Genomic DNA, 25,553 nt, shown 5'->3' on the forward strand with positions numbered 1-25,553 from the left:
GTGAATGAAAACCCTTCGACCACGTGGCCTCATCCGTACATAGCTCGAGTTGGTAATTAATTAATAATCTACTTTCATGCATTATGTAATATAATCTACATATATTCGAATTAATTTATTCAATTTTAATTTCGTAAGATGATAAACATGTATAATATATAATTAAGCATTTTTTTTTTGTTTGAAACAAATATTGTACGTACGTAGATGGAATCACTGTTACAGATCGACACAGCGATGATTGTCCATGCTGCCACGGCGAGAAGGGGACACAACTCCCGACTGGTAAATTAATAATTTCATTTTTTTTTTTTTTTAATTAAATTCCTTTAGAAAAATCGAGTAATAAAATTAATAGTACGTGTGCACTAATTAATAGTATGGGGTGCACATATATATGCAGGGTCATTGAGCTTAGAGGCAGGTCGTATATACGGATACATTTCTCCACCAGAGATGGGCGCATTCGACACGAAATTCAAGGCGGCGGGGGACGGATTGGGTGGCTATCACATGTGCTTCCGTATGGACATGCCGGATTGTTCACCTGACTATAAAACTGAAAAATGCATACATTATATACACGAGGGGCGTGTGTTGGTGGAATGGCATACCGACTTATCCGAATTCGATGACAAGTTTAAGTTGGATTCAAATGGTGGACGAAGGTTTTACATTGCTGAGGTTACATTGCCATGTGGAGACTGCTGTGCGTTTGACTATAGTGATCTAGGCAGTAAAGCTGCTCTTACTGATGGGGTGTTCAGGGTTTATTGTAAGGTTAAAAAGAGACGTCCTGCTGTTGACCCTAGGCTGCTTCACTCTGAACGTCCTGCTTCTAAGCCCTCTGATGACTCCGGCCCGTGTTCTACTTCAACGAGCTCCAAGCGCCGCACCAAGAAGAAGAAGTGACTTCAATTGTATGTTTGTTACATACTCTAATAATGTTTGGTATTCTGCTTATTAGGGAAACTCTAATAGTACGTGTTCTTTTTAAGATAGTAATCTTTAGTAAGGGAAATAAACTCTATTGTTCTAGCTATATTAGTAGTATAACAAAATAAGGGAACTGTTGTTGCAGTAATGTTACTGCGTGATATTGTATTAGTTTGGTATATCTTAGCTTAGCTTACTAGCTTTATATGACTATTAGTTAATTGGTAATAATAATGCCATGGTATGTCTTCTTTTTCGTGGATGAGTATTTCTTGTTATTGCGTGTAATTCAGTAAAGGAGTATTATTGTACTTTTTCTTTAAGAAATAAAATGAGCATTTTACTTGTGTTAGTTTAGAATCAATGACTCAATGTATCATGCTTGTATATATTTCGTTCATAGTTAACATGCATGTTAAGGAGAAGTTGCATGCAAAGCTAACATCCAGCTATGTAAGAGTTGTGCTAGTAAGAAGGGTAATGCGTGCGTATTTAGTCGTTTTCAACTCGTGAATTCGTGATGAATGCTAAGGTTTTACAATTGAACAACTATTATTATATTAATTAGATTGTGCACATGAACGATTATTCAATATGAATCGATTTTTGGATAGCCCTATAATTTTATCATATTGATAATTGATATACTCCGATACATATTTCATTTACCACCGGTTTATATAAAAATCAAGTGTTACGTTATTAATTTGACAATTGCAAGTTTGCAAAACTTATTAAAAGGAATAAATCTACTTATGAAACATGAGACAGACGCGTTAATAATTATTATGCCTTGTGTTACATAGCATATGTCAAGTTCTAAACGCTCGTACTCTACTAGGCCAATGTATGTTTAGCTTAGATTCTTTTAAAAAAAATCATATTTCATCTCCATAATAATGAAAACCTAGCTCCAATAACGGGTTGATTTCTTGTATATTATGCATGGACTAATACGCACTTTAGAAGTTATGTATAATTTTTAAGTGTACATTATTTAATGACAACTTTTTTTTTTATAGGTAAGATTGGATAAAAAATATATATACTTAGTATAAAATACAATGAAGTACGTACTAAGTACAATTTTATGTATGAAATACATGACCAAAAAAGTGATGGGCTACAATTATCTATTGAATGATGGGCCAAACATAAATTATATTAATAGTTGACCCGAGTATATGAGACCCGAACCTGAATTGACCTGTAGATGACCCGACCCGAATGTAACCCGTAAATTATTGACCTGAACCAAACCCGACTTGAATCGAAATTGACCCAAACCCGTTTTAACCCGTCAAAACCCGAATTTAACCCCACTTTTTACTAACCTGACCTGAATTCAACCCGACCTATTCCTAACCTGACCCAAATTTAACCCAACTTGTTACAAACCCGATTCGAAATCAACCCGACTTGTTATTGACCTGACCCGTATTTTACCAAACCTATTACTAACCCGACCCAAAAATTCAACCCGATCTGTTACTAACCCGACTCGAAATCAACACAAGCTGTTATTGACCTGACCTAAATTCAACCCAAATTGTTCCTAACCCGATTTCAAATCACCTTAAATGCAATTTAGACCACCTAATTATTGTTGATCAAAGCATTTTGTCTAGGGAGACCAAGTCGGTCCATGCCAGCAACAGAAAGGAGCATCATTCTCAAATTTAAGAGTTAAATATAGTATATATTTTTTGTATGGTCAAAGGAGATAATTATCTTCCTAAATTATAAACTATAGTTCCCTAGTATATAATAAAGCGTGGATATAATAAAGTTTGGAATTTTTTAACTTGTTTTTGCTTGGAAATAAAATTGCCGAATTTTTTACCATGTTCCCTAATACCCTCTAGGAGTCCAATTGGGTGAATGTATCCATCCAATTTGCCTTTAAACAGTCAATTTACCGATTTACAACGTAACTTGCACCGATTTCATTAAATCAAGCATACCACAGACATTTATGACAACATATAATGATCATAAATGGTTTCAAACAGCATTATATGACCCTGAGATGTATACCCTAAAATTTCATGGCTTTTCGACACTGGGCCTCGAAACCTCCAAAATTTCTCAAAAAGCATGGATCTTAGCCTTCAATTTTGAAATTTTTTGACTTTTATTTGCTCGAAAACAAAAATTGCCGAAATATTTACCATGATCTCTAATATCTTCTGGGAGTACAATTGGGTAGGTGAAACCATCCAATTTGCCTTTAAACGACCAATTTACCATTTTACAACTTGCACCGATTTTATTAACTCAAGTCTGCTACTAACATCTATGACAACATATAATAATCATATATGATTCCAAACGGGATTATATAACCCCCATATGTATTCCCTAAATTCTCAAGACTTTGCGACATCGAGCCCTGAAATCTCCAAAATTTCTCAAAAAGCGTGGAAATTAGCCTTCAATTTTGATAATTTTTGACTTTTCTCACCTGAAAATAAAATTGCCAAAATGTTTACCATGGTCTCTAATTCCCTCCAGTAGTCCAATTGGGTGGGTGGAACCATCCAATTTGCCTTTAAAGGGCCAGTTTACTGGTTTACAATTTTCACCGATTTCATTAACCCAAACCTACCACGAACATGTATGACAACAAATAGTGATCATATATGGTTCCAAACGACATTAAATGACCACGAGATCTATTCCCTAGAATCTCAACGCTTTTTGATACCGGGCCTTGAAACCTCCAAAATTTCTCAAAAAGCCTTTAATTTTGGAATTTTTAGACTTTTTTCACCCGAAAATAATAATTGCCAAAATGTTTACCATGGTCCCTAATTCCCTTCGGGAGTCCAATTAGGTCGGTGGAGCCATCCAATTATCCTTCAAACGGCTTGTTTACCGGTTTATAACTTGCACCGATTTCATTAACTCAAGCCTACCACGAACATTTATAACAACAAATAATGATCATATATGGTTCCAAACGACATTAAATTAACCCGAAATGTATCCCCTAGAATTTCAATACATTTCGACACCGGGCCCCAATCCTTCAAATTTCTCAAAAAGCGTGGATATTAGCCTTTAATTTTGAAATTTTTGACTTTTTTTCGTCCGGAAATAAAAATTGCCGAAATGTTTACCATGGCCCTAATACCGATCGGAAGTCCTATTGGCTGGGTAAAACCATCCAATTCGCCTTTAAACGACCAATTTACCGGCTTACAACTTGCACCGATTTCATTAACGTAAGCCTACCATGAACATTTATTACAACAAATAATGATCATATATGGTTCCAAATGGCATTATATGACTCTGAGATGTATCCTCTAAAATTTCAAGACTTTTCAACTACGGGCCCTGAAACTTCCAAAATTTCTCAAAAAGCGTGGATACTAGTCTTCAATTTTGGAATTTTTTGACTTTTTTTTCGTCCGGAAAAAAAAATTAACGAAATGTTTACCATGGTCCCTAATACTATCGGGGAGTCCAATTGGGTCGGTGGAACCATCCAATTTGCCTTTAAACAACCTGTTTACCGGTTTATAACTTGTGCCGATTTCATTAACTCAAGCCTACCACGAACATTTATGACAACAAATAGTGATCATATAAGGTTCCAAACGGCATTAAATGACCCCGAGATGTATCCCCTAGAATTTCAAGATTTTTGACACCGGGCCCCAAATCCTCCAAAATTTCTCAAAAAACGTGGATACTAGTCCTCAATTTTGGGATTTTTTGCCTTTTTTTCGCTCGAAAATAAAAATTGCTGAAATGTTTACCATGATCCCTAATACCATCCGGGAGTCCAATTGGGTCGGTGGAACCATCCAATTTGCCTTTAAACGACCTATTTACCGGTTTATAACTTGCAACGATTTCATTAACTCAAGTCTACCACGAACATTTGTGACAATAAATAATGATCATATATGGTTCCAAACGGCATTAAATGACCCCGAGATATATCCCCTAAAATTTAAAGACTTTTCGACACCGGGCCCCAAATCCTCATAAATTTCTCAAAAAGCATGGATATTAGCCTTCAATTTTATGAATTTTTTGACTTTTTTTCGCCCGGAAATAAAAATTGTCGAAATATTTACCATGGCCCCTAATACCGATCGGGAGTCCCATGTGGTGGGTGGAACCATCCAATTTGCCTTTAAACGGCCAATTTGTCGGCTTACAACTTTCACCGATTTCATTAACTCAAGCCTACCATGAACATTTATGACAACAAATAATGTTCATATATGGTTCCAAACGGCATTATATGATCCCGAGATGTATCCTCTAAAATTTTAATACTTTTCGACAATGGGTCCCGAAACCTCCAAAATTTCTCAAAAAGCATGGATATAGTCTTCAATTTTGGAATTTTTAAAACTTTTTTCGCCCGAAAAAAAAATTTGTCGAAATGTTTACCATGGTCCCTAATACTATCCGGGAGCCCATTTGGATCGGTGGAACCATCCAATTTGCCTTTAAACAGCTTATTTACAGGTTTATAACTTGCACCGATTTAATTAACTCAAGCCTACCACGAACACTTATAACAACAAATAATGATCATATATAGTTCTAAACGGCATTATTTGATCCTGAGATGTATCCCCAAAAATTTCATGACTTTTCGACAACAGGTCCCGAAACCTCTAAAATTTCTCAAAAAGCATGGATATAGTCTTCAGTTTTGTAATTTTTTGACTTTTTTTCGCCAGAAAATAAAAGTTGCCGAAATGTTTACCATGGTTCCTAATACCATCCGGGAGTCTAATTGGGTCGGTGGAACCATCAAATTTGCTTTTAAACGGCCTGTTTACCGGTTTATAACTTGCAACGATTTCATTAACTCAAGCCTATCACGAATATTTATGATAACAAATAATGATCATATATGGTTCCAAGCAGCATTAAATAACCCCGAAATGTGTCCCTTAGAATTTCAAGACTTTTCAACACCGGGCCCCAAATCCTCAAAAATTTATCAAAACCGTGGATATTAAGCCTTCAATTTTTGGAATTTTTTGATTTTTTTTCGCCCGGAAATAAAAATTGCCGAAATGTTTACCATGGTCCCTAATACCGATCGGGAGACCTATGTAGTGGATGGAACCATCCAATTTGCCTTTAAACGACCAATTTACCGGCTTACAACTTTTACCGATTTCATTAACTCAAGCCTACCATGAGCATTTATGTCAACAAATAATGTTCATATATGGTTCCAAACAGCATTATATGATCCCGAGATGTATCCTCTTAAATTACAATACTTTTCGACAACAGGCCCCGAAACCTCTAAAATTTCTCAAAAAGCGCGGATATTAGTCTTCAATTTTGAAATTTTTTGACTTTTCTCGCCTGAAAAAAAATATTATCGAAATGTTTACCATGGTCCCTAATACCATTGGAGAGCCAATTTGGGTCGGTGGAACCATCTAATTTGCCTTTAAACGGCCTGTTTACAGGTTTATAACTTACACCGATTTCATTAACTCAAGCCTACCACGAACATTTATGACAACAAATAATGATCATATATGCTTCCATACGTCATTAAATGACCCCGAGATGTATACCCTAGAATTTCAAGACTTTTCAACACCGGGCCCAAATCCTCCAAAATTTCTCAAAAAGCGTGGATATTAGTCTTCAATTTTGGAATTTTTTGACTTTTTTTCGCCCGAAAATAAAAATTCCCGAAATGTTTACCATGGTCCCAAATACCGTCCAGGAGTCCCATTGGGTGGGTGGAACCATCCAATTTGCCTTTAAACGATCAATTTACCGATTTACAACTTAATTGCACCGATTTCATTAACTCAAGCCTACCATGAACATTTATGACGATAAATAATGATCATATATAGTTCTAAACGACATTATATGACCCCGAGATGTATCCCCTAAAATTTCAAGACTTTTCGACAACAAGACTCGAAACCTCCAAAATTTCTCAAAAATCGTGGATATTAGTCTTCAATTTTGGAATTTATTGACTTTTTTTAGTCCAAAAATAAAAATTTCCGAAATGTTTACCATGGTCCTTAATACCATCCGAGAGTCCAGTTGGGTCGGTGGAACCATCCAATTTGCCTTTAAACGGCCTGTTTACCGGTTTATAACTTGTAACGATTTCATTAACTCAAGCCTACCACGAACATTTATGACAACAAATAATGTTCATATATGGTTCCAAACGGAATTAAATGACCCCGAGATGTATCTCCTTGAATTTCAAGACTTTTCGAAAATAGGCCCCTAAACCTCCAAAATTTCTTAAAAAGCGTGGATATTAGTCATACATTTTTTGACTTTTTTTCACCCGAAAAAAAAAATTGCTGAAATGTTTACAATGGTCCCTAATACGTACCATCTGGGAGTCCAATTGAGTCGGTGGAACCATCCAATTTGTCTTTAAACGGCCTGTTTATCGGTTTATAACTTGCACCGATTTCATTAATTCAAGCCTACCACGAACACTTACGACAACAAATAATGATCATATATGGCTCCAAACGGCATTAAATGGCCCCGAGATGTATCTCCTAGAATTTCAAAACTTTCGACACCGGGCCCCAAATCCCCAAAAATTTCTCAAAAAGCGTGGATATTAGACTTCAATTTTAAAAATTTTGACTTTTTTCGCCCGGAAAGAAAATTGCACAAATGTTTACCATGGTCCCTAGTAATGTCCGAGAGTCCCATTGGGTGGATGGTACCATCCAATTTGCCTTTAAATGATCTATTTACCGGCTTACAACTTAACCGATTTCATTAACTCAAGCCTACTATGAACATTTATGACAACAAATAATGATCATATATGGTTCCAAACGGCATTATATGACCCGAGATATATCCCCTAAAATTTCAAGACTTTTCGACAACGGGCCCCGAAACCTCCAAAATTTCTCAAAAAGCATGGATATTAGTCTTTAATTTTAGAATTTTTTGACTTTTTTTTGCCCAAAAAAAAATTGCCGAAATGTTTACCAAGGTCCCTAATACCATCCGGGAGTCCAATTGAGTCGGTGGAACCATCTTATTTGCCTTTAAACAACATGTTTACTGGTTTATAACTTGCACCAATTTTATTAACTCAAGTCTATCACGAACATTTATGACAACAAATAATGATCATATATGGTTCCAAACGGCAATGACCCTGAGATGTATCCTTTAGAATTTCAAGACTTTTCGACACCGGGCCTCTAATCCTCCAAAATTTCTCAAAAAGCTTGGATAAGAGTTGTTTAGGGTAAAAATAAACCCCAAAGACGTGGTCCAATCCCGTAGTGACACGTGGCCCAGTCAAAGGGCGACACGTGTCACTACAGGAAGATGACGCGTGTCAGATGCCCTAAAGAGCACCTGAAATCAACAAGTGAATGGGGCCTCTATTACATCAGGGCCCAAATCCCGAGAGATATCATTGAAAGCCGCAAAGCGGCGCCCCCAAAATGACACGTGGCGTTCTCCGATTGCGGAGCCAATCACGTCACGCAATTTTAGGGTACAAAACCTAAAATTGACACAAGCTCCACCCCTATAAATACCCCAATCATTTATGATGGGAGGGGTGGATCAAGACATTACAAGAAAAAGAGCATTAATAGCTCCAACTTCTCTCTACTTTCTCTCTCTAGCCTTTTCCGTTTCCGATCACTAACTTGATCGTCGGAGGCAAATATTCCGACAACGGAATATTCGTTGTTTTGCAGGTGTCTCAGTCTCGTTGTAAGGAGAACGCGACCAGTATCCGAGGAAATCCAAAAAAACACCCGAAACAATAGTCTTTAATTTTGAAATTTTTTTGACTTTTTTCCGCACAAAAATAAAAATTTCCGAAATGTTTACCTGGTCCCTAATACCATCCGGGAGCCCAATTGGGTCGGTGGAACCATCCAGTTTGCCTTTAAACGACCTGTTTTCAAGTTTATAACTTGCACTGATTTCATTAACTCAAGCCTACCTCGAAAATTTATGACAACAAATAATGATCATATATGGTTCCAAACGGCATTAAATGACCCCGAGATGTATCCCCTAGATTTTCAAGACTTTTCGACATCGGGCCCCAAATCCTCAAAATTTTCTCAAAGAACGTGGATATTAGCCTTCAATTTTGAATTTTTTTTGCTCGGAAATAAAAATTGCCGATATGTTTACCATGGTCCCTAATATCGTCCGGAAGTCCCATAGGCTAGGTGGAACCATCCAATTTGCCTTTAAACGACCAATTTACCGGCTTACAACTTGCACCGATTTCATTAACGAACTCAAGCCTACCATGAACATTTATGACAACAAATAATGATCATATATGGTTCCAAACGGAATTAAATGACCCCGAGATGTATGCCCTAGAATTTCAAGACTCTTCGACAACAGGCACCGAAACCTCCAAAATTTCTCAAAAAACGTGGATATTAGTCTTCAATTTTGGAATTTTTTGACTTTTTTTCGCCCGAAAAAAAAAATTGTCGAAATGTTTACCATGGTCCCTTATTCCATCCGAGAGTCCAATTGGATCCGTGTAACCATCCAATTTGCCTTTAAACGACCTTCTTACCGCTTTATAACTTGCACCGATTTTTTTAACTCAATCCTACCACGAACATTTATGACAACAAATAATGATCATATATGGTTCCATACGGCATTAAATGACCCCGAGATGTATCCCCTTGAATTTCAAGACTTTTCAACACCGGGCCCTAAATCCTCAAAAATTTCTCAAAAAGCGTGGATATTAACCTTCAATTTTGAAAATTTTGACTTTTTTTCACGTGAAAAAGTAATTGCCGAAATGTTTACCATGGTCCCTAATACCCTTCGAAAGTCCAATTAGGTTGGTAGAACCATCCAATTTGCCTTTAAACGGCCAATTTATTTACCAGTTTACAAATTGCGCCCACTTCATTAACTCAAGCCCACTACGAATATTTATGACCACGTATAATGATCATATATGGTTCCAAATGGCTTTATATGACCACGAGACGTATCCCCTAAAATATTAATACTTTTTTACACCAGGCCAGAAACCTTTAAAATTTCTCAAAAAGCGTGGATATTAGCCTTCAATTTTGAAAGTTTTTGACTTTTTTTCGCCCGAAAATAAACATTGCCGAAATGTTTACCATGGTCCCTAGTATTCTCCGAGAGTCCAATTGGGTGGCTGGAACCATCAAATTTGCCTTTAAACGACAAATTTACCGGTTTACAACTTGCACCGACCGATTTCATTAATTCAAGCCTACCACGAACATTTATGACAACAAATAATGATCATATATGGTTCTAAACTTCATTATATGACCCCGAGATATATCCCATAGAATTTCAAGACTTTTTGACACCGGGCCACAAAACCTCCAAAATTTCTCAAAAACGTGGATATTAGCCTTCAATTTTGGAATTTTTTTACTTTTTTCGCCCGGAAATAAAAATTGCTAAAATGTTTACCATGGTCCCTAATACCCTCCGGGAGTCCAATTGGGTGTGTGAAACTATTCAATTTGCTTTTAAACTGCCAATTTATCGGTCTACAACTTGCATTGATTTACCGGTTTATTACAACGACCAATTTAATTAACTTGCACCAAACCCGACTTGAAACGAAATTGACCCTAACCTATTTTAACCCGTCAAAAATCGAATTTGACCCGAGTTGTTACTAACCTAGTCCTGAATTCAAACCGACCCGTTCCTAACCCGACCCGAATTTAACCCAACCTGTTACAAACCCGACCTAAAATCAACCCGATTTGTTATTGACCTGACCCAAATTCAACCGACTTGTTATTGACCCGACCCGAATTTTACCATACTTATTACTTACCCAACCCAAATATTCAACCCGATTTGTTACTAAACCGACTCGAAATTAACACGACTTGTTATTGACCGACCTAAATTCAACCCAAATTGTTCCTGACCCGATTTCAAATCACCTTAAATGCAATTTAGATCACCTTATTATTGTTGATCAAAGCATTTTGTCTTGGGAGACCAAGTCCGGCCAGGCCAGCAAAAGAAAGGAGCATCATCCTCTAATATAAGAGTTAAATATAGTATATATTTGTTGTATGGTTAAAGGAGATAATTATCTTCCTAAATTATAGACTATAGTTACTTAGTATATTGCCATATACTATGTATATTATATTCAAAGGAAATAATTAGCTTGATAAAAATGATAATTATCTATTTATAGTTAGTTGAACTTGAATATGACCTGACTTGGAAATGACCCGACCTTATTGTAACCTGCAAACTATAGACTTGAACATAACCCAACTTGAATCCGAGAATGACCTACCCGATTTGGAAATAACCCAACCTGATTATAACCCGCAAATTATTGACTTAAACCGAACCTGACTTGAACCCAAGAATGACCCGACTTGTAAATGACCCGACCTGATTATAATCCGCAAATTATTTACTTGAACCGAACCCGACTCAAACCCGAGAATGACCCGACCTAATTCTTACCCTCTAATTATTGACTTGAACCAAACCCGACTCAAACTCGAGAATTACCCTAACCCGTTTTAACCCGTGAAAATCGGAATTAAACCCGACCTATTGTTCATCCGACCCGAATGTAACCCGATCTGTTATTAACCCGACCTAAACCCAACCCAAACCCGATAAGAAGTATGACCCGACGTGACCCGACTCAAGCATGACTCAACCCAAACCCGACTCGCATATGTTGTGGAATTAATCTGAATTGACCCGAAACGAGTTGACCCGACCCACTCTTACCCGACCCAAACCCGACCCGTTTACTCGAATTTACAGCTCTTGTCATAAGTTGTGACAAAATAAACAATCACAATCTTACATGGCATTTATTTAGGAAGATTTGACTCATTGTATTTTATCTATGGGTTATATATTTAAGCATTTTCCTTTATTTGTTCCTAGAATTTAAATAAAATTTAAAATATTTATAATTATGGTAAATATATTTTTTCGCCCTTTTATAAAATAAATCAGGAAATATACACCATACAATAGACAATTATACATATATAGAGTAACATAATTGAAAAAAAGAATACTCGTACTACTGTAGGATTTATAATTTTCAATAAACCTACATTTCCCATTAAGTTTTTAAGTTTGAGGAGCTCTTTCATGGCGTGATGCAAATTTAAATTTAAAATGAATGGCTTGGATTAATGTAGTCATTGCCCTCCTTGTAATTTTCCAAAAAAAAAAAGTATTTACACAAAGAACACAATCGTCTCTGAAATAGGTCATTTTTTGTTGCTATGGAGAACCCTGCTAATCATCCACAAGGTCATTTTTTTTGCTCTTCAACTTGAAGATTTAATCTTTTGCATCATTATTGTATGTTATTCTTCTAGTCGTATAATTCTTGGAATATGTTTGGTTATATCAACGGTATAAACTTATATGATGAGTTTTGTTCGTATGACTTTACTTACGTACATACCCTAATTAACCCTAGTTGTAGTATTTCTTGGTTCTACTGAAGTTAGAATTAGTGTCTATATATATCTTTGAATTAGTATGAGTTATAATCCTTTAATAACATGGACTTTGAATTAGTATCTAACCAATTTATACATTGAATCTACATTATTCTCTACTCCAATTTTCAATTTTGTTCTGTATATAACTGGATTGTAGTTTATGTAGTAATGTCACATTCCATGGTTGTGTTTCTTGTTGGTCCAATGCAAAAATAACAACTAAAGTGTTTCTTTTGAACTATGAAGAGAGCGAAGCACCCCATCATCCTCTGCAGAACAACTCGAAACCAGGGCCGAAGGGAGCCTATGAAGTAAAGCGAGTGAACAATGGGTTGTACATTAGGGTGGATATGCCTGGAGTACCATCAGCAGATGATGTGAAATTGAACAACAAGTCTGAAAAATGCTGTATTACTTTCTATGGCAAAGCCCCAAAGCATGAGAGTTGGCCCCTTGATGACTCTCAGAGAGTTTATGCAGGGTCGATCTCTCTGGATCGTGATCCTGACTCGATTCCTCTTGAAAAGACATTCAAGAATGGCTGTTTACGGCTGTTTTTACCCAGTGCAGATGGACACCTTAGTTTCCTTACTAATCAAGGTTTCGTCGTTTAACTCTCTCTTTATCTATGGTTCTTTTTCATTTTTCACTCTTATAAGTTCTAATTGACCTTATGTATGTATTTTTTCAATCCAAAATGAAATTCAGAAGAATCTATGCTTTGTCAGAATCCTGTTGATGAGCAAGTCCATCAACCTGATGTCATTATAGGTATTTACTCTGTACTTGGCTGCAAGACTTGCACGTCGTTGATAATTAGGATTTTAATTCGGTTTCTTTTGTTAATCTCAAAGGTGGATTGGTTAGTATAAAACGTCATAAGCCTCAGTGCCGCTGCTGTAAAGGAGAACGAGCAGACATCGAAGAAAGTGAGTGAATTCCAAGTAGTTATAAACCTCTTTCGTTCCTTGCATTAACCGAGTAGTATTTACCTTGATAAAGATTTACTTCTAAGTTCTAACAAAATAAAAATTCGCATATGCAGGGACATGCACCAAAGAAATGCCTTTCATAAACCCAGCAACACTGCAAGGGGTTAGAGGTGTATTTGAAACAAAATTCCTCCAGGAAAAGGATGGGGATGGGTGGGGGATGTACTTTAGGTTTGACATGCCGGATTTCAGTGCTGGAAGAATGTGCGAAGTGAAGGTGGAGAAGAAACGGTGTATAATTTTTGGACCGATGGGCTCGAAAGAGTATCACCTTGATGAAGGAGGGCGGTCTTACTATTGTAAACTGTCCTTAAGCTGTGATTGTTGCTGCTTCGTCTCAGAGACTGTAACACATGAGCTGAGAGATGGTGTTATGAGGATGTGGTTCAGAATTTTACCGAAACACAAAAAGAATTCTTCAAAAAAGTGAGTACTTTAGAAATCTGAGTTATATGATCGGAGGCCTTTGGAGATTTTGAATGTTAGTTACTTCACTGTGCTTAAATCACTGATCATACCTTGCTAACAACATTCTATTTATTTTTACAATCAGCAGGATCAGCACTTCTTCCTCATCACGGCATGTGAGAAGGAACTCTCGCCAGGCCTAATCTGGGACCTTGATGCAGCTAGCTTTGAACTGTTGAGCATTGATCAGAATGATAAACACGGCAATCTTCTGTTACTAGGTTCATTTCATTTTTTAACGTTTATTAGAGGAATGTAAGTGCAAGGTCTATTATACGCTTGGGTGATTTTTATGGCAGTGTGAATGTGAATGCCTGGGTAGTCAAGTTTTACACTACCAAAAACACTGGGTGCCAGAGATTCTGTACAATAGGTTGCTCTTATCATTTAAAGATGCTGAAATCAACTCCCACAAAATCTAAGATTCATAATGAAGCAGGAATAATTTGGGCAATGGGTAAATTATTCAGCCTACATGAAACAGGTCCAAACTCAAAAACCTAGGCAGATAAATAAAAAAAATGGGTTTTTATTTAACTCTCATTATCACACTGTAACAACTGAAAAAACTCTGTTTACAATAATGACCATCTAGTAAATGAAACTTTACATAAAGTCAGGGTCATATAACGCTTTTAAGTACATATATCTACTTATAGGAGAAGCAAATCAACCATATTACCTCTGTCAGACTAAACATGCATGAACTTCCGGCTACCACTATATCTATAATCCGCATCTTACGCTTCCATGAACTGGGAAGTCGGGGGGCTTGTTTTTGTCTTTCCATGACCTGCGATTAGAGTTAGTAACTGTGAGTGAGTAAACATGTACAGAAATGAGGATTTGAGTATTAAATGATCGGCATCAACACTTTGTCAAAGCTCAATAGTTTAGGTTCAAAACGAAGCAAACGAAGCAAATATGATACTCTAATGTCTCGATTGTTTCCTAACAGTACATCCTGGAACAACCAGCACTGGCAATCAATTGAAAAAAAAAAAAAACAATCCTAAAAACCATATCAGGAAATTAAATCTACTTAATAAATAAAATTTATAAGTCAACCTACCATATCCACGCCTCTCAACTTCACGCCATTCCTGAACAAGGGCACAGCAGCAACACATGCAATGTGAGAGGAAGTCATCAAAGGCACCTCCCTGCAAGTCAAAGTGCATATTAAGATTCAGCAGCTGCTTTCTCAATACATAAAATAGGACACTAAACAATAGATAGTGCTTGGCAAAGAGCAGTTAATCCTCCATCAACTACTACTGTGAATCATGGGAAGCTTATCATTTTCAGATATAATAATAACTATTAAGCAAAAACATACATTAATGTTCAGTGTTTTGCGCAGCTTTCCCCTGACACAACAAGTGTAGCAACAGCAGGAGAGTATCAAAGAATAAGCCACCAGGTCATTGCAGGCTTCACCTGAAGCTGTTCATAAGAGTGAATACTTAGTAAGCTTTGCAATATTATGAGCAATTAAACTTCCATAGTATAGCAACAAAAGACAGCAAGACCAATATTCTAAAAGTAAGACGACAACTTTGCAACACCTCCATCAGAGAATGAGTCATATTTGCAATGATACTTAGTTACTTACACATATATTTATCATTTGCCACGGTGGAGATTTTTGCAAATGTGCCACAGGGATAGAAGAGAGTCTTTAGACCTGTAGAAGAAAAGGTTGTCAGCTGAACTGGTAAAGGGATAATGCAACTATAACAGACTTAAAGTTCAAAACGCCAATGGCAGTCCTAGCTCATGATCACCCATACTAAAAGAAACAGGGATATACGTGATACATACAGAGACAAGGTTCTGCACAACAGTCCAGTAAATCATTATGCCACTCTTCATAGTGAAATGAACCTCGGTTTGACAGAAGATCACGCCGTGAAGAAAGTGTAGAGCCAGATCTGCAGAGGGGAGAAAACATTAGGCACTTCAGAATTCATATCCTGAAATGTAACCAGATTTTGTAACATTTAATAACTCAATTCCACTCCCTAGCCTCAATTAACAACAGGGGATACCTAAGCATAACATGACAAATTATGGGTGTAGATATGTCTGAAGGATGTGGTCATAAAGTGAGACAAAGATCATAATCAGAAAAAATGCAATAGTCGATGTCAATTTTCTTTAGCTTATATTAGCAACAAGTAAATTATAACGAATAATTGATTACAAGTCATATCATAAAATTTGCCTGATATATATATCTCGTATGGCTGTTATATACCTGGAAGTTCCATTTTTCTTGGGGGAGTTATCGTCAAATGAGTAGTTTTCATCAGCATAAGAAGGCTGGGATTTCTTTGAGCTTTTCCCTGATGCATTCTTTTCTGTTTCACAGACCACAGTTGCAGTTTGAGTGACATCAAGCAGGCGCTGGATGACTTCACACTGAGTCATATCTAAATTAGCTTGTGAGCGTTGGAGTTCCATTCGAAGCTTTTCATTCTCTTTTCTAAGTGCTTCATCAAAAGAGCACTTTGGGTACGAACAAGAAAGAGTCTTCTTTAGCACCACAGTATCAGTTTCACAGGGTTCAGGTTTCAGAATTACTTGCTGCACCTTTTGATCCTCTTCATCTAAAGTATACTCATGCTGATCCATTTCAATATATTCTAGTTTTTCCTGTCATATATTCAGTCAATAAATTAGCTTGGCATTAACATTTTTAGTAGCAGCACCAAACATGTCCAGTAGTCTAATCTATATCTGAATTAAAATCATTTTTAAATCAACCAACATAATAAGTGAATGATATCATGGTAATGCATCAAGAGTCCAGATTTATATCTAAACTCTCATACCCATGAGAGGCTGGTACTTTAAATCTCAAACATCATCTCTTTCTGTATGTTGCACATACAAGATAGCAAACACATGAACAATGATAGATTGACAGGAATTCAGGAAAGGAATAGATAAGGCAATAATCTATTCAGAGATGTTAAAGAAGTCAGTAGATTCAGATTTATGTGAGCTTAAGAAGATACCATGAATATATGATTTTATGCTCGGTCCTATCCGGTTTAAGCAAGACCTCTGGGACCGAGCCATTCTTGCCAAGGCAAAGGCAACCTTCTCAAAGCCCACACAACGTTCCAAGGGGATAAAAGCCATATTGATACTTGCCGTATAAGACCACTATCAGGACTAAAATTTCAAACTAAGCAATAGATTAAGTTTTCAGTAGCACCTGCAGGAATAGACATTCAACTTCATACCAAAGCTTTTCATCCCAGTGACAAGTCAACAACACAAGATAGGGACAATTAGGAAGACATAATACATCATATTATGAAGTAAGCAACCCCTAAATGCTCTAAAATGACACTCCAACCACATAAGAAATCCATATTATTCCCCTAAAAGAACAAGCTATCAAATCAAAACTGCTTTATGCCAAAATTGACATAATATAATCAATATATCAGCATCATTACAATTATTTAACTTCAATCTAACCCAAAAATCTAATATACAGTACCAAATTTTTTGCTGCTAACATGCCAACATCATACCAAATGATCAACAAAACTTCATAACCAAAAAAATTGAATATAACATAAGCATAAGTGAGAATTATTACCCTAACTCTGGCATTATCGACGAGAGTAATGAGGGGAACGAGCTTTAAGTAACGATCAATCTCGTTCTGAGCCTTCCTAAACTGATAGACAATATTCCAACCCATAGCAAGCAAGTACAGATAACTTTTATCTTGACAACTATGGACCAAAATGTAAGACCTCCTAAGTGCATCCTCAAGCTGCTCAAGAGGCTCCCGGGTTTCAGGGTACCTCTTGAGCTCAGAGATCTTAAGCTGCTCCAACAAATTACCAATCAACTTCAAATGATTAGCAAATTGCCGGCAGTTCTTCCGGTGCATTCGGGCGGTATTCGCCGCCTTCACTATTAACCCGATTAACTTCACTGCATCAAGCCCAGTTAACTGAGCTATTGTTGCTACATCTCCTAATCCTGTGTTATCCATCTCCAAATCTTAACTTAATTCTCTCTCCTCCAATTATCAAGAACACAAAACCCCAACTGAATTACAACAATCTCAATCAAAATCAAAAACCCCTTTTCTTAAACATTATCAAATCTTCTTAAAAAAAGAAAGCCCGACTAAATTATGGGGTTTCCCAAATTAATCTTAAGATTTAACATGCAGCAATTGAGGATAGATCTTAAGCTGAAAATTCCCACATTCTCTCACTTGAACTGAGTTCATCAGTAAAATTAATTACCTGAAATAGAAAATTAGGGAAAATTAGTAAAAATAAAAATAAAAATAAAAAGTAAGTCAAAGAAGAAAAGCAAAAGACTCCATTGTCTACTTGAATGTATATCTTCAACCAGAAGTCAGAACTCAGAAGAGATTATTAAAAAAAGAGAATATTTACATGCATAAATTAGTTCAAGAGAAATGAGAAAGAAAATAAAAGTAAAAATAAAAAATCCGCCATTAATACATCTTACATTATCAAAAAACAGAAGCTATGAATTCCAACAAACTGATTCACAGGAATTTAATTTGCACCGAAAAAAACTGTCACATATAAATAAAAATAAAACCCCAGAAAAAATAAATTTTCAGGAGTGTGGTTCTGCTGCTGCACCGCTGTCAAAAAACATTCGGATTAATTAAAGTAAAATACTTTATTTAATTTCTTAATTGTCTACTTATATTTGTTTCATAAAATAAGTATTTGTACTAATAACAGTTTTATAGAACTAAACAAAATAATTTTCTAGGGAAAAAGAGAGAAAAGACATTGAAGTCAGTGAATGGAAAGACGTGAAAAAGTAAGAACATAGAATTTAGAGAAATCTGGGGATTTCAGAGAGAGAAGAAGAAGTTACTGGTTGTAATGAAGGGTGTGTATGAAATTCACATTTGGTTGACTGATTCTTCTTCTTTTTTTTGCTGTTTATTTTCTGCAGAATTTGCAGTGTGTTTTGATTTGGAGGTATACTGTTGATTATGGTGTTATGCTGTGAATACTCACACCATGCCCAGACAAGTAAGTAAGGATTTTAGTGGAGTTTACAGGGTTGTCAAGGTCCTTTGTGAGGGTGTTTTACTATTATGTCCTTCACTCTTCGTTTTTATTACAACATTGACCCTCGTATTGTACTCGTATTTGTTTAAAATAAGAAAGGTACTCTAATTCTGTCATGGGATTACTCGAGTCAAATTCAAACTATACATAAAACTAGATAAATGATTCATATAGATCGAATATAGATTGATTGTTCATGGTAATATAATGATGAATTAACATGAGTATTTGGGTATTTGAAAATGAATTAGCTTGATTTGGAATAATTAATTCAATCAATGTATTTGTTGTATGGCTCACTTTATATGTACGACCTCACAATTGGTTTTGTATGCATAACAAATAAGCGGGTAGTGTGCAATAGTGTGTTTTACTTGAGTGCACTTAACTCCCTTTGTTTTCCGTCAAAAAAAAAAAAAAAAAAAAAAAAAACTCCCTTTGTTCTATAGAGATTTTCTATCTTCTTAATTCAAATTTCTTTCATTAAATTCTTAATCTTTTATGTTTTTTTATATCTTCTTAATTAAAATTTCTTTCATTAAATTCATCCAAATACCCCTAAAAAAATACAACTTAAAAGGTCTTTTTTCACTAAGGGGCTCTTCTGAATTACTAAAATGAGTTGAAATGAACTGAACTGATTGGAGGTGAATTAAACTGAACTGATTAAATATTTTATGAGAAAAGAAAATTAAGAATTGAACTGATTGGAGCTAAACTGAACTAAACTGAAAATAAGCCGAAGAGAATAGGCCCTTAAAAGGCTCTTTTACAACAAGGCAACCACTTAAAAAATCGTTTTTCACAAATTACATTGTGATTACTTAGTAGTAGTACATGACAACATTGATTAAGCCCAGTCAACTAAAAAAAAACCGATTATGATTGTTGACGAGAAAAAGAGACTTTATTTTACCATCAAATAATTGCTTAACATGCATGAAACTCCGGCAAAAAAGGAATTAAGAAGTTATAATGAGGTGTTCTAATTAAAGGTTCACCATCAATTTTCAACGCTGTCATTGATATTTATTGGGCCATAGTCCATAATAGACTAACTTTTATGAAGAAAATTGGTTGAGTTCGTTGTAATGTAAGATAAAAGTAGTAACAATTTTTACAGTGTTGCAATTCAATTATATATTTGTAGTGGATTGAGTTTGATTGCTACACCATTCAGAATTATGAAATGGAATAATTCGTGGCATATGAACGTCTAGTTTGGATAAACAGTTGATTGGTGGGGTGACCTTAATCTTATTTTTTCAGTGGTACGTTTGAGTTTGAGACAATGTGAACGTGCAGTGGTAGTATCACGACAATCGCCTAAGAATATTATTGTACGTAATTGATTTGTATACGTAGTATATAATATCGAGTTATAGTTTGTTTTTCAGAACTAGGACGAGTTGTTATGTACATCACAGTTAGTTCAAATAAGTATATATTGCATTAGTGGGGCGACTTATCGAGTACAAGTAGTCAATGAGCTTGATCATCAAGCTAATTAAGAGTATAGATACTCATAATAAATGAGATCTTAATTTTCAAGTAGATAATAATACACATAATCATCAAGCTAATAAAGATTATTATGGTTAATTAAGATTATAATGGTTTAATTTGTCAGATGAATAGCAGGAAACCTTGCTGGTATTAGTGGCATACTTACAACCAGACAATCACTAATCCACTAAAAACCGCTTTAGGATCAGTTTTAAGATGTACATCTCTAGAATTATTCAATTAAAAATACTTAATTATTTATTAGAGGGTAATTAAAATAAACAACTAGTCAACCAAGTAGTATATACACAAGAATGGACCACAACATAGGAACAAAAATAAAAGTAAGAAGCTAGCTAAAAGTTATCTATCTATAATTGTCTTTATTGCGCGCGACCATTATCCTACAACTATATAGTAGATCACTATCATATAAATGGACTGACCCCCAAAAATATACTTATATTATATGATACCCTAATTAAGCTAGCATGCATTTAATACAATCACGGGTGTCGCCTCAATTATTTATTTAACAATGAAAAGGATGCTTCAGATTATGGTAAATTCTTATATTATAATCGTAAAATCATAATAATAATCATATGATTGATATCATGTAATATACACTCAACTTGATTATTTATTCTTATACACGTACTGTCTTAGCATTGAGGGATTCATGTGCTAGTATGAAATTATGCGTTGTTAGCCGAAACATGATATGAAATTAAAGGTGAATCTTTGAAGGAACTTTATATTACGTACAAATAGTTGTATGTTAGTATGTATGTTTACCAACTTTAGCACTATTAATTAGTGGGTCACTTCAGAAGTTGGAATCTATGTGTATATCCTACCTTTTGGTTGTTGCATTTTTATTATCACGCCCAATTACCCAACTAACTACACCTGTAACTAAGAAAAAGACTATATTCTCAGCTATTATAGGGAAAAAAAATTGAGAGGTCTCAATTCAAGTCATCGGATATGCTTGAATTGGATCTTGTTAGATTCAGTCATTTTAAATTTAATTGTGTTACTATTATATGCACTTTTCATTCAATGAGTTAAGTTGTTTTGGATTTATAATGGCCGAAAAAATCTAGTGTAATTGGTGATCAAGTGCATGACTTGTGTGACAAAGATATATGTCAAGAGTCGAGTTGAGCTACACTACTACAAAATTGGTAAAAGAGACCATATCAAAATTACCAAAGAGACTATTTTAGGTATGGTCTCTAGCTCACATGTCTCTTTGGCTTAAGAGACCATTTCATTAAAAGTGGTCTATTGTATGAAAAACTAAAAAACACAATAGATGGTCTCAGCTTTTTAAGTACTAAAACCACCTAGGTCTCCCTTTCAAAAACTATTTGTATTTTAATTTATATAATTTCAATTAACAAAAAACATTTCATTAATGATACTAAAAATAATACACGGAGTTTATACTTGTAAAAAAAATATACGTACAAAACCACTCCCAAGGCCTTTTGGGAATCAATGGAAGTACCTGGATGCATAATCTTGCCAGGTGAAAAAATGATGTACATAGGCCAAATTTGAAGGCTATAATACACTAAATTTGAGCAATTTAATTAGAAGGTGTCAGGACTCGGTGTCAGACATTCACGAAATTGTACGGGATATGCATCCTGGGATCATATGATGTTGTTTGGACCCACATACGACCATAAGTCGGCTACATAAAGGCCCAGTGGAAGCTTATAGCCAATAATTAGGTGTTTCCGGAAACAGGTAAATTGGATGCTTAAAGGAAAATTAGATGGTTTCACCCACCCAATTGGACTCCCAAAAGGTATTAGGGTCTATAGGTAGCTTCTTGACAATTTTTGTTTATGGATCAAAAAAAGTCGAAAATTGGCAAAATTAAAGGCTATAATACACGTTTTTTTGGCTAATTTCGGAGGTTTCAGGACCCGGTGTCGAAAAGTTTTGAGATACCAGGAGATATATCACAGGGTCATATAACACTACAAGAAAACAGCCAAATAATGACGGAAAAATTCCGTCGGAAACAGTGTTTCCGACGGAATTCCGTCGGAACGGGTTGTCGGAATATAATTCGTAGGAAAAACAGCTTTTTCCGACGGAATTCAGTCCGCCGGAAGATATTTCTAGGGCTGGGAAAATCCGTCGGAAATTTCCGACGGACTTTAATCCGCCGGAAATTTTCGACGAAAATTCCGTCGGAAATCTGTATAAAAAAAACAAAAAAAAAGCCTACCCACCATCCACCACCCCACACCACCAGCCCCCCTTACCCAAACACCGCACCACCAGCCCCCTTAACCCACACCACCACCCACTACCCAACCACCAAAACCTCCACCAGAACCCCCTACACACCAGATCCATCCCCTAACCACCCCACCACCCACCAAAAACCACCACCGCCAACGACAACATACAATCACAACCCGAAAATAACAAAAAAAAAATAAAATAAAGAAACAATTAAATCTCAACCTAGTAAATTAAACACCACCACCACTAACTCAGTAAATTAAACACCACACACCACCACCAAAATCCCCCAAAATCGAAAATTAACACCCAAAAACAAAAATTAGCCCATAAATCTAAAAATTAACAACAAAATCAAAAAATTCCACACAAAATAAATCAAAACAGAATTTCGTTTAAAAAAAACATTAATTTTATTACAATTATCTAATAAAATTCATAAATTTACATAACAATTACAAAAAAGTAACTAGATCTACAATCTAACCTAAATTAAAACTAGATCTACAAAAAAAAAAAACCTTGAGAGTGGGTGGCTCGAGACGGTATTTGTCGCCTTAGTAATTGTTGCGTCGTTGTTGTTGCGGGTTGAAGTTGTGGTGGTCGTCGTTGTTGTTGCGGGTTGATGTTGTGGCGGTCGTCGTTGTTGTTGCGGGTTGATGTTGTTGGGGGAAAGAGGCGAAAGAGATTGAAAGAGAGGAGAGAAGAGGAAATGGAAGAGGAGAGAAGAGGAAATGGAAAAGGAGAGGCGAAAGAGATTGAAAGAGAGGAGGAGAAAACCAGAAATGAGAGAGAACGAGATGTGGAAAAAGAAAGAGGCGGAAATATTAACAGTTGGGGGAAAAAGGCGGAAAAAAATAGGGTTTGGGACTTTTTTTTTTAATTATTATTCCGACGGAATTTTTCGTCGGAAAGTTCCGACGGATTTTTATTCCGTCGGAAATAGTATTTTCCGGCGGAATTTTCCGTCGGAAAGTAAATATATTCCGACGGAATTATTTTCCGTCGCAAATTTCCGACGGAATTCTTAAATTCGTCGGAAATATCCGACGGAATAGAAATCCGTCGGAATTTTCGCCTTTTCCGACGGAAAAATGTGTCCGTCGGAAGCAGTCCGTCGCTATTTACCTGTTTCTAGTAGTGTAACGTCGTTTGGAACCATATATGATCATTATATGTTGTCATAAATGCCTATGGTAGCCTTGAGTTTATGAAATCAGTGCAAGTTGTAAATGGGTAAATTGACAGTTTGAAGACATATTGGATGGTTTTACCGGCCGCCCAAATGGACTCCAAGGGTGTAATAAGGTCCATGAGATGCATCTCGGTAATTTTTGTTTTCGGGTCTAAAATAGTGAAAAATTGTCCAAAATCGAAGGCTATAATACACGATTTCGGACCAGTTTTTGACATTTTTTCAAAAATGAACTGAATGTGTGGGGTGACTCCTTGGGTCATATAAGGTGGTTTGAAACCATAATACATCAATAAAGATGTCTATAAAGTACCAAGAATGAGTTATGTTTCTATTTTGAAATTCATGAAACGAAATTTTGAAATATAATGATATCATATAAGTATAATGAAGTGATGTGGCTTGATTATAATGATATCATAAAAGTATATTGAAGTCATGTGACTTGATAATAATAATGTCATATGAATCTAATGATGGAATATAAGTACAATATTAGTGTGATGTGAATCTAATGATGTCATATTATGTAATTATATTTATAATGATGTGATGTCATAACAGTACAATAATCTCATTTAAGGAAAACGGTGTCATATCAGTAACTATATACTTAAAGACACACCGGCAATGCCACATTTTATCTCCGGGTAGAGCTGTCAATTCGGGTAAATGGGTCGGATTTGGGTCGGGTAAGAGTGGGTCGGTTCAACTCGAGCCGGGTCAATTCGGATTAATTCCATAACCTATGCAGGTCGGGTTTGGGTTGGGTCATACTTAAGTCGGGTCACGTCAGGTCATACTTCTTATCAGATTTGGGTCGGGTTTAGGTCGGATTAATAACAAGTCGGGTTACATTCGGGCCGGGTGAACAATAGGTCGGGTTTAATTCGGGTTTTCACGGGTAAAACGGGTTAGGGTAATTCTCGGGTTCGAGTCGATTTTGGTTACGTTCAAGTCAATAATTTGCAGGTTAGAATCAGATCGGGTCATTCTGGGGTTGAGTCGAGTTCGGTTCAAGTAAATAATTTGCGGGTTATAATCAGGTTAGGTCATTTTCAAGTAGGGTCATTCTCGAGTTCAAGTCGAATTCGGTTCAAGTCAATAATTTATGGGTTATAATTAGGTTGGGTCATTTCTAAGTCGGGGCATTCTCGGATTCAATTCGGGTTATGTTCAAGTCAATAATTTGCAGGTTACAATCAGGTCGGGTCATTTTCAAGTCAGGTCATATTCGGGTACAACTAACTATAAACAGATAATTATCATTTTTATCAAGCTAATTATTTCCTTATATATATATATATATATATATATATATATATATATATATATATATATATATATATATATATATATATATATATTATAGTCTATAATTTAGGAAGATAATTATCTCCTTTGACAATACAACAAATATATACTATATTTAACTCTTAAATTTGAGGAAGATGCTTCTTTCTTTTGCTGGCCTGGACCGACTTGGTTTCCCTAGACAAAATGCTTTGATCAACAATAATAAGGTGGTCTAAATTGCATTTAAGGTGATTTGAAATCGGGTCAGGAATGATTTGGGTTG

General features: G+C 35.8%; 1 protein-coding gene across 1 annotated transcript; it reads right to left on the minus strand.

Annotated features, from left to right (window-relative positions):
* Nucleotides 1-14,412: 14,412 nt before the first annotated feature.
* Nucleotides 14,413-18,967, minus strand: LOC145562632 (protein MID1-COMPLEMENTING ACTIVITY 1-like). Its single transcript, XM_081622981.1, has 8 exons — nt 18,803-18,967; nt 17,523-18,186; nt 16,164-16,561; nt 15,728-15,837; nt 15,519-15,590; nt 15,243-15,349; nt 14,976-15,066; nt 14,413-14,696 (listed from the first exon to the last, which is right to left on the minus strand). The coding sequence occupies exons 2-8, from the start codon at nt 17,925-17,927 to the stop codon at nt 14,644-14,646; spliced, it is 1,236 nt and encodes a 411-aa protein (XP_081479107.1). The 5' UTR covers nt 17,928-18,186; nt 18,803-18,967; the 3' UTR covers nt 14,413-14,643.
* Between the last annotated feature and the right edge of the window lie 6,586 nt (nt 18,968-25,553).

This window comes from Chenopodium album, chromosome 1 (assembly GCF_948465745.1).
Source record: "Chenopodium album chromosome 1, dcCheAlbu1.1, whole genome shotgun sequence".
NCBI lineage: Eukaryota > Viridiplantae > Streptophyta > Magnoliopsida > Caryophyllales > Amaranthaceae > Chenopodium > Chenopodium album.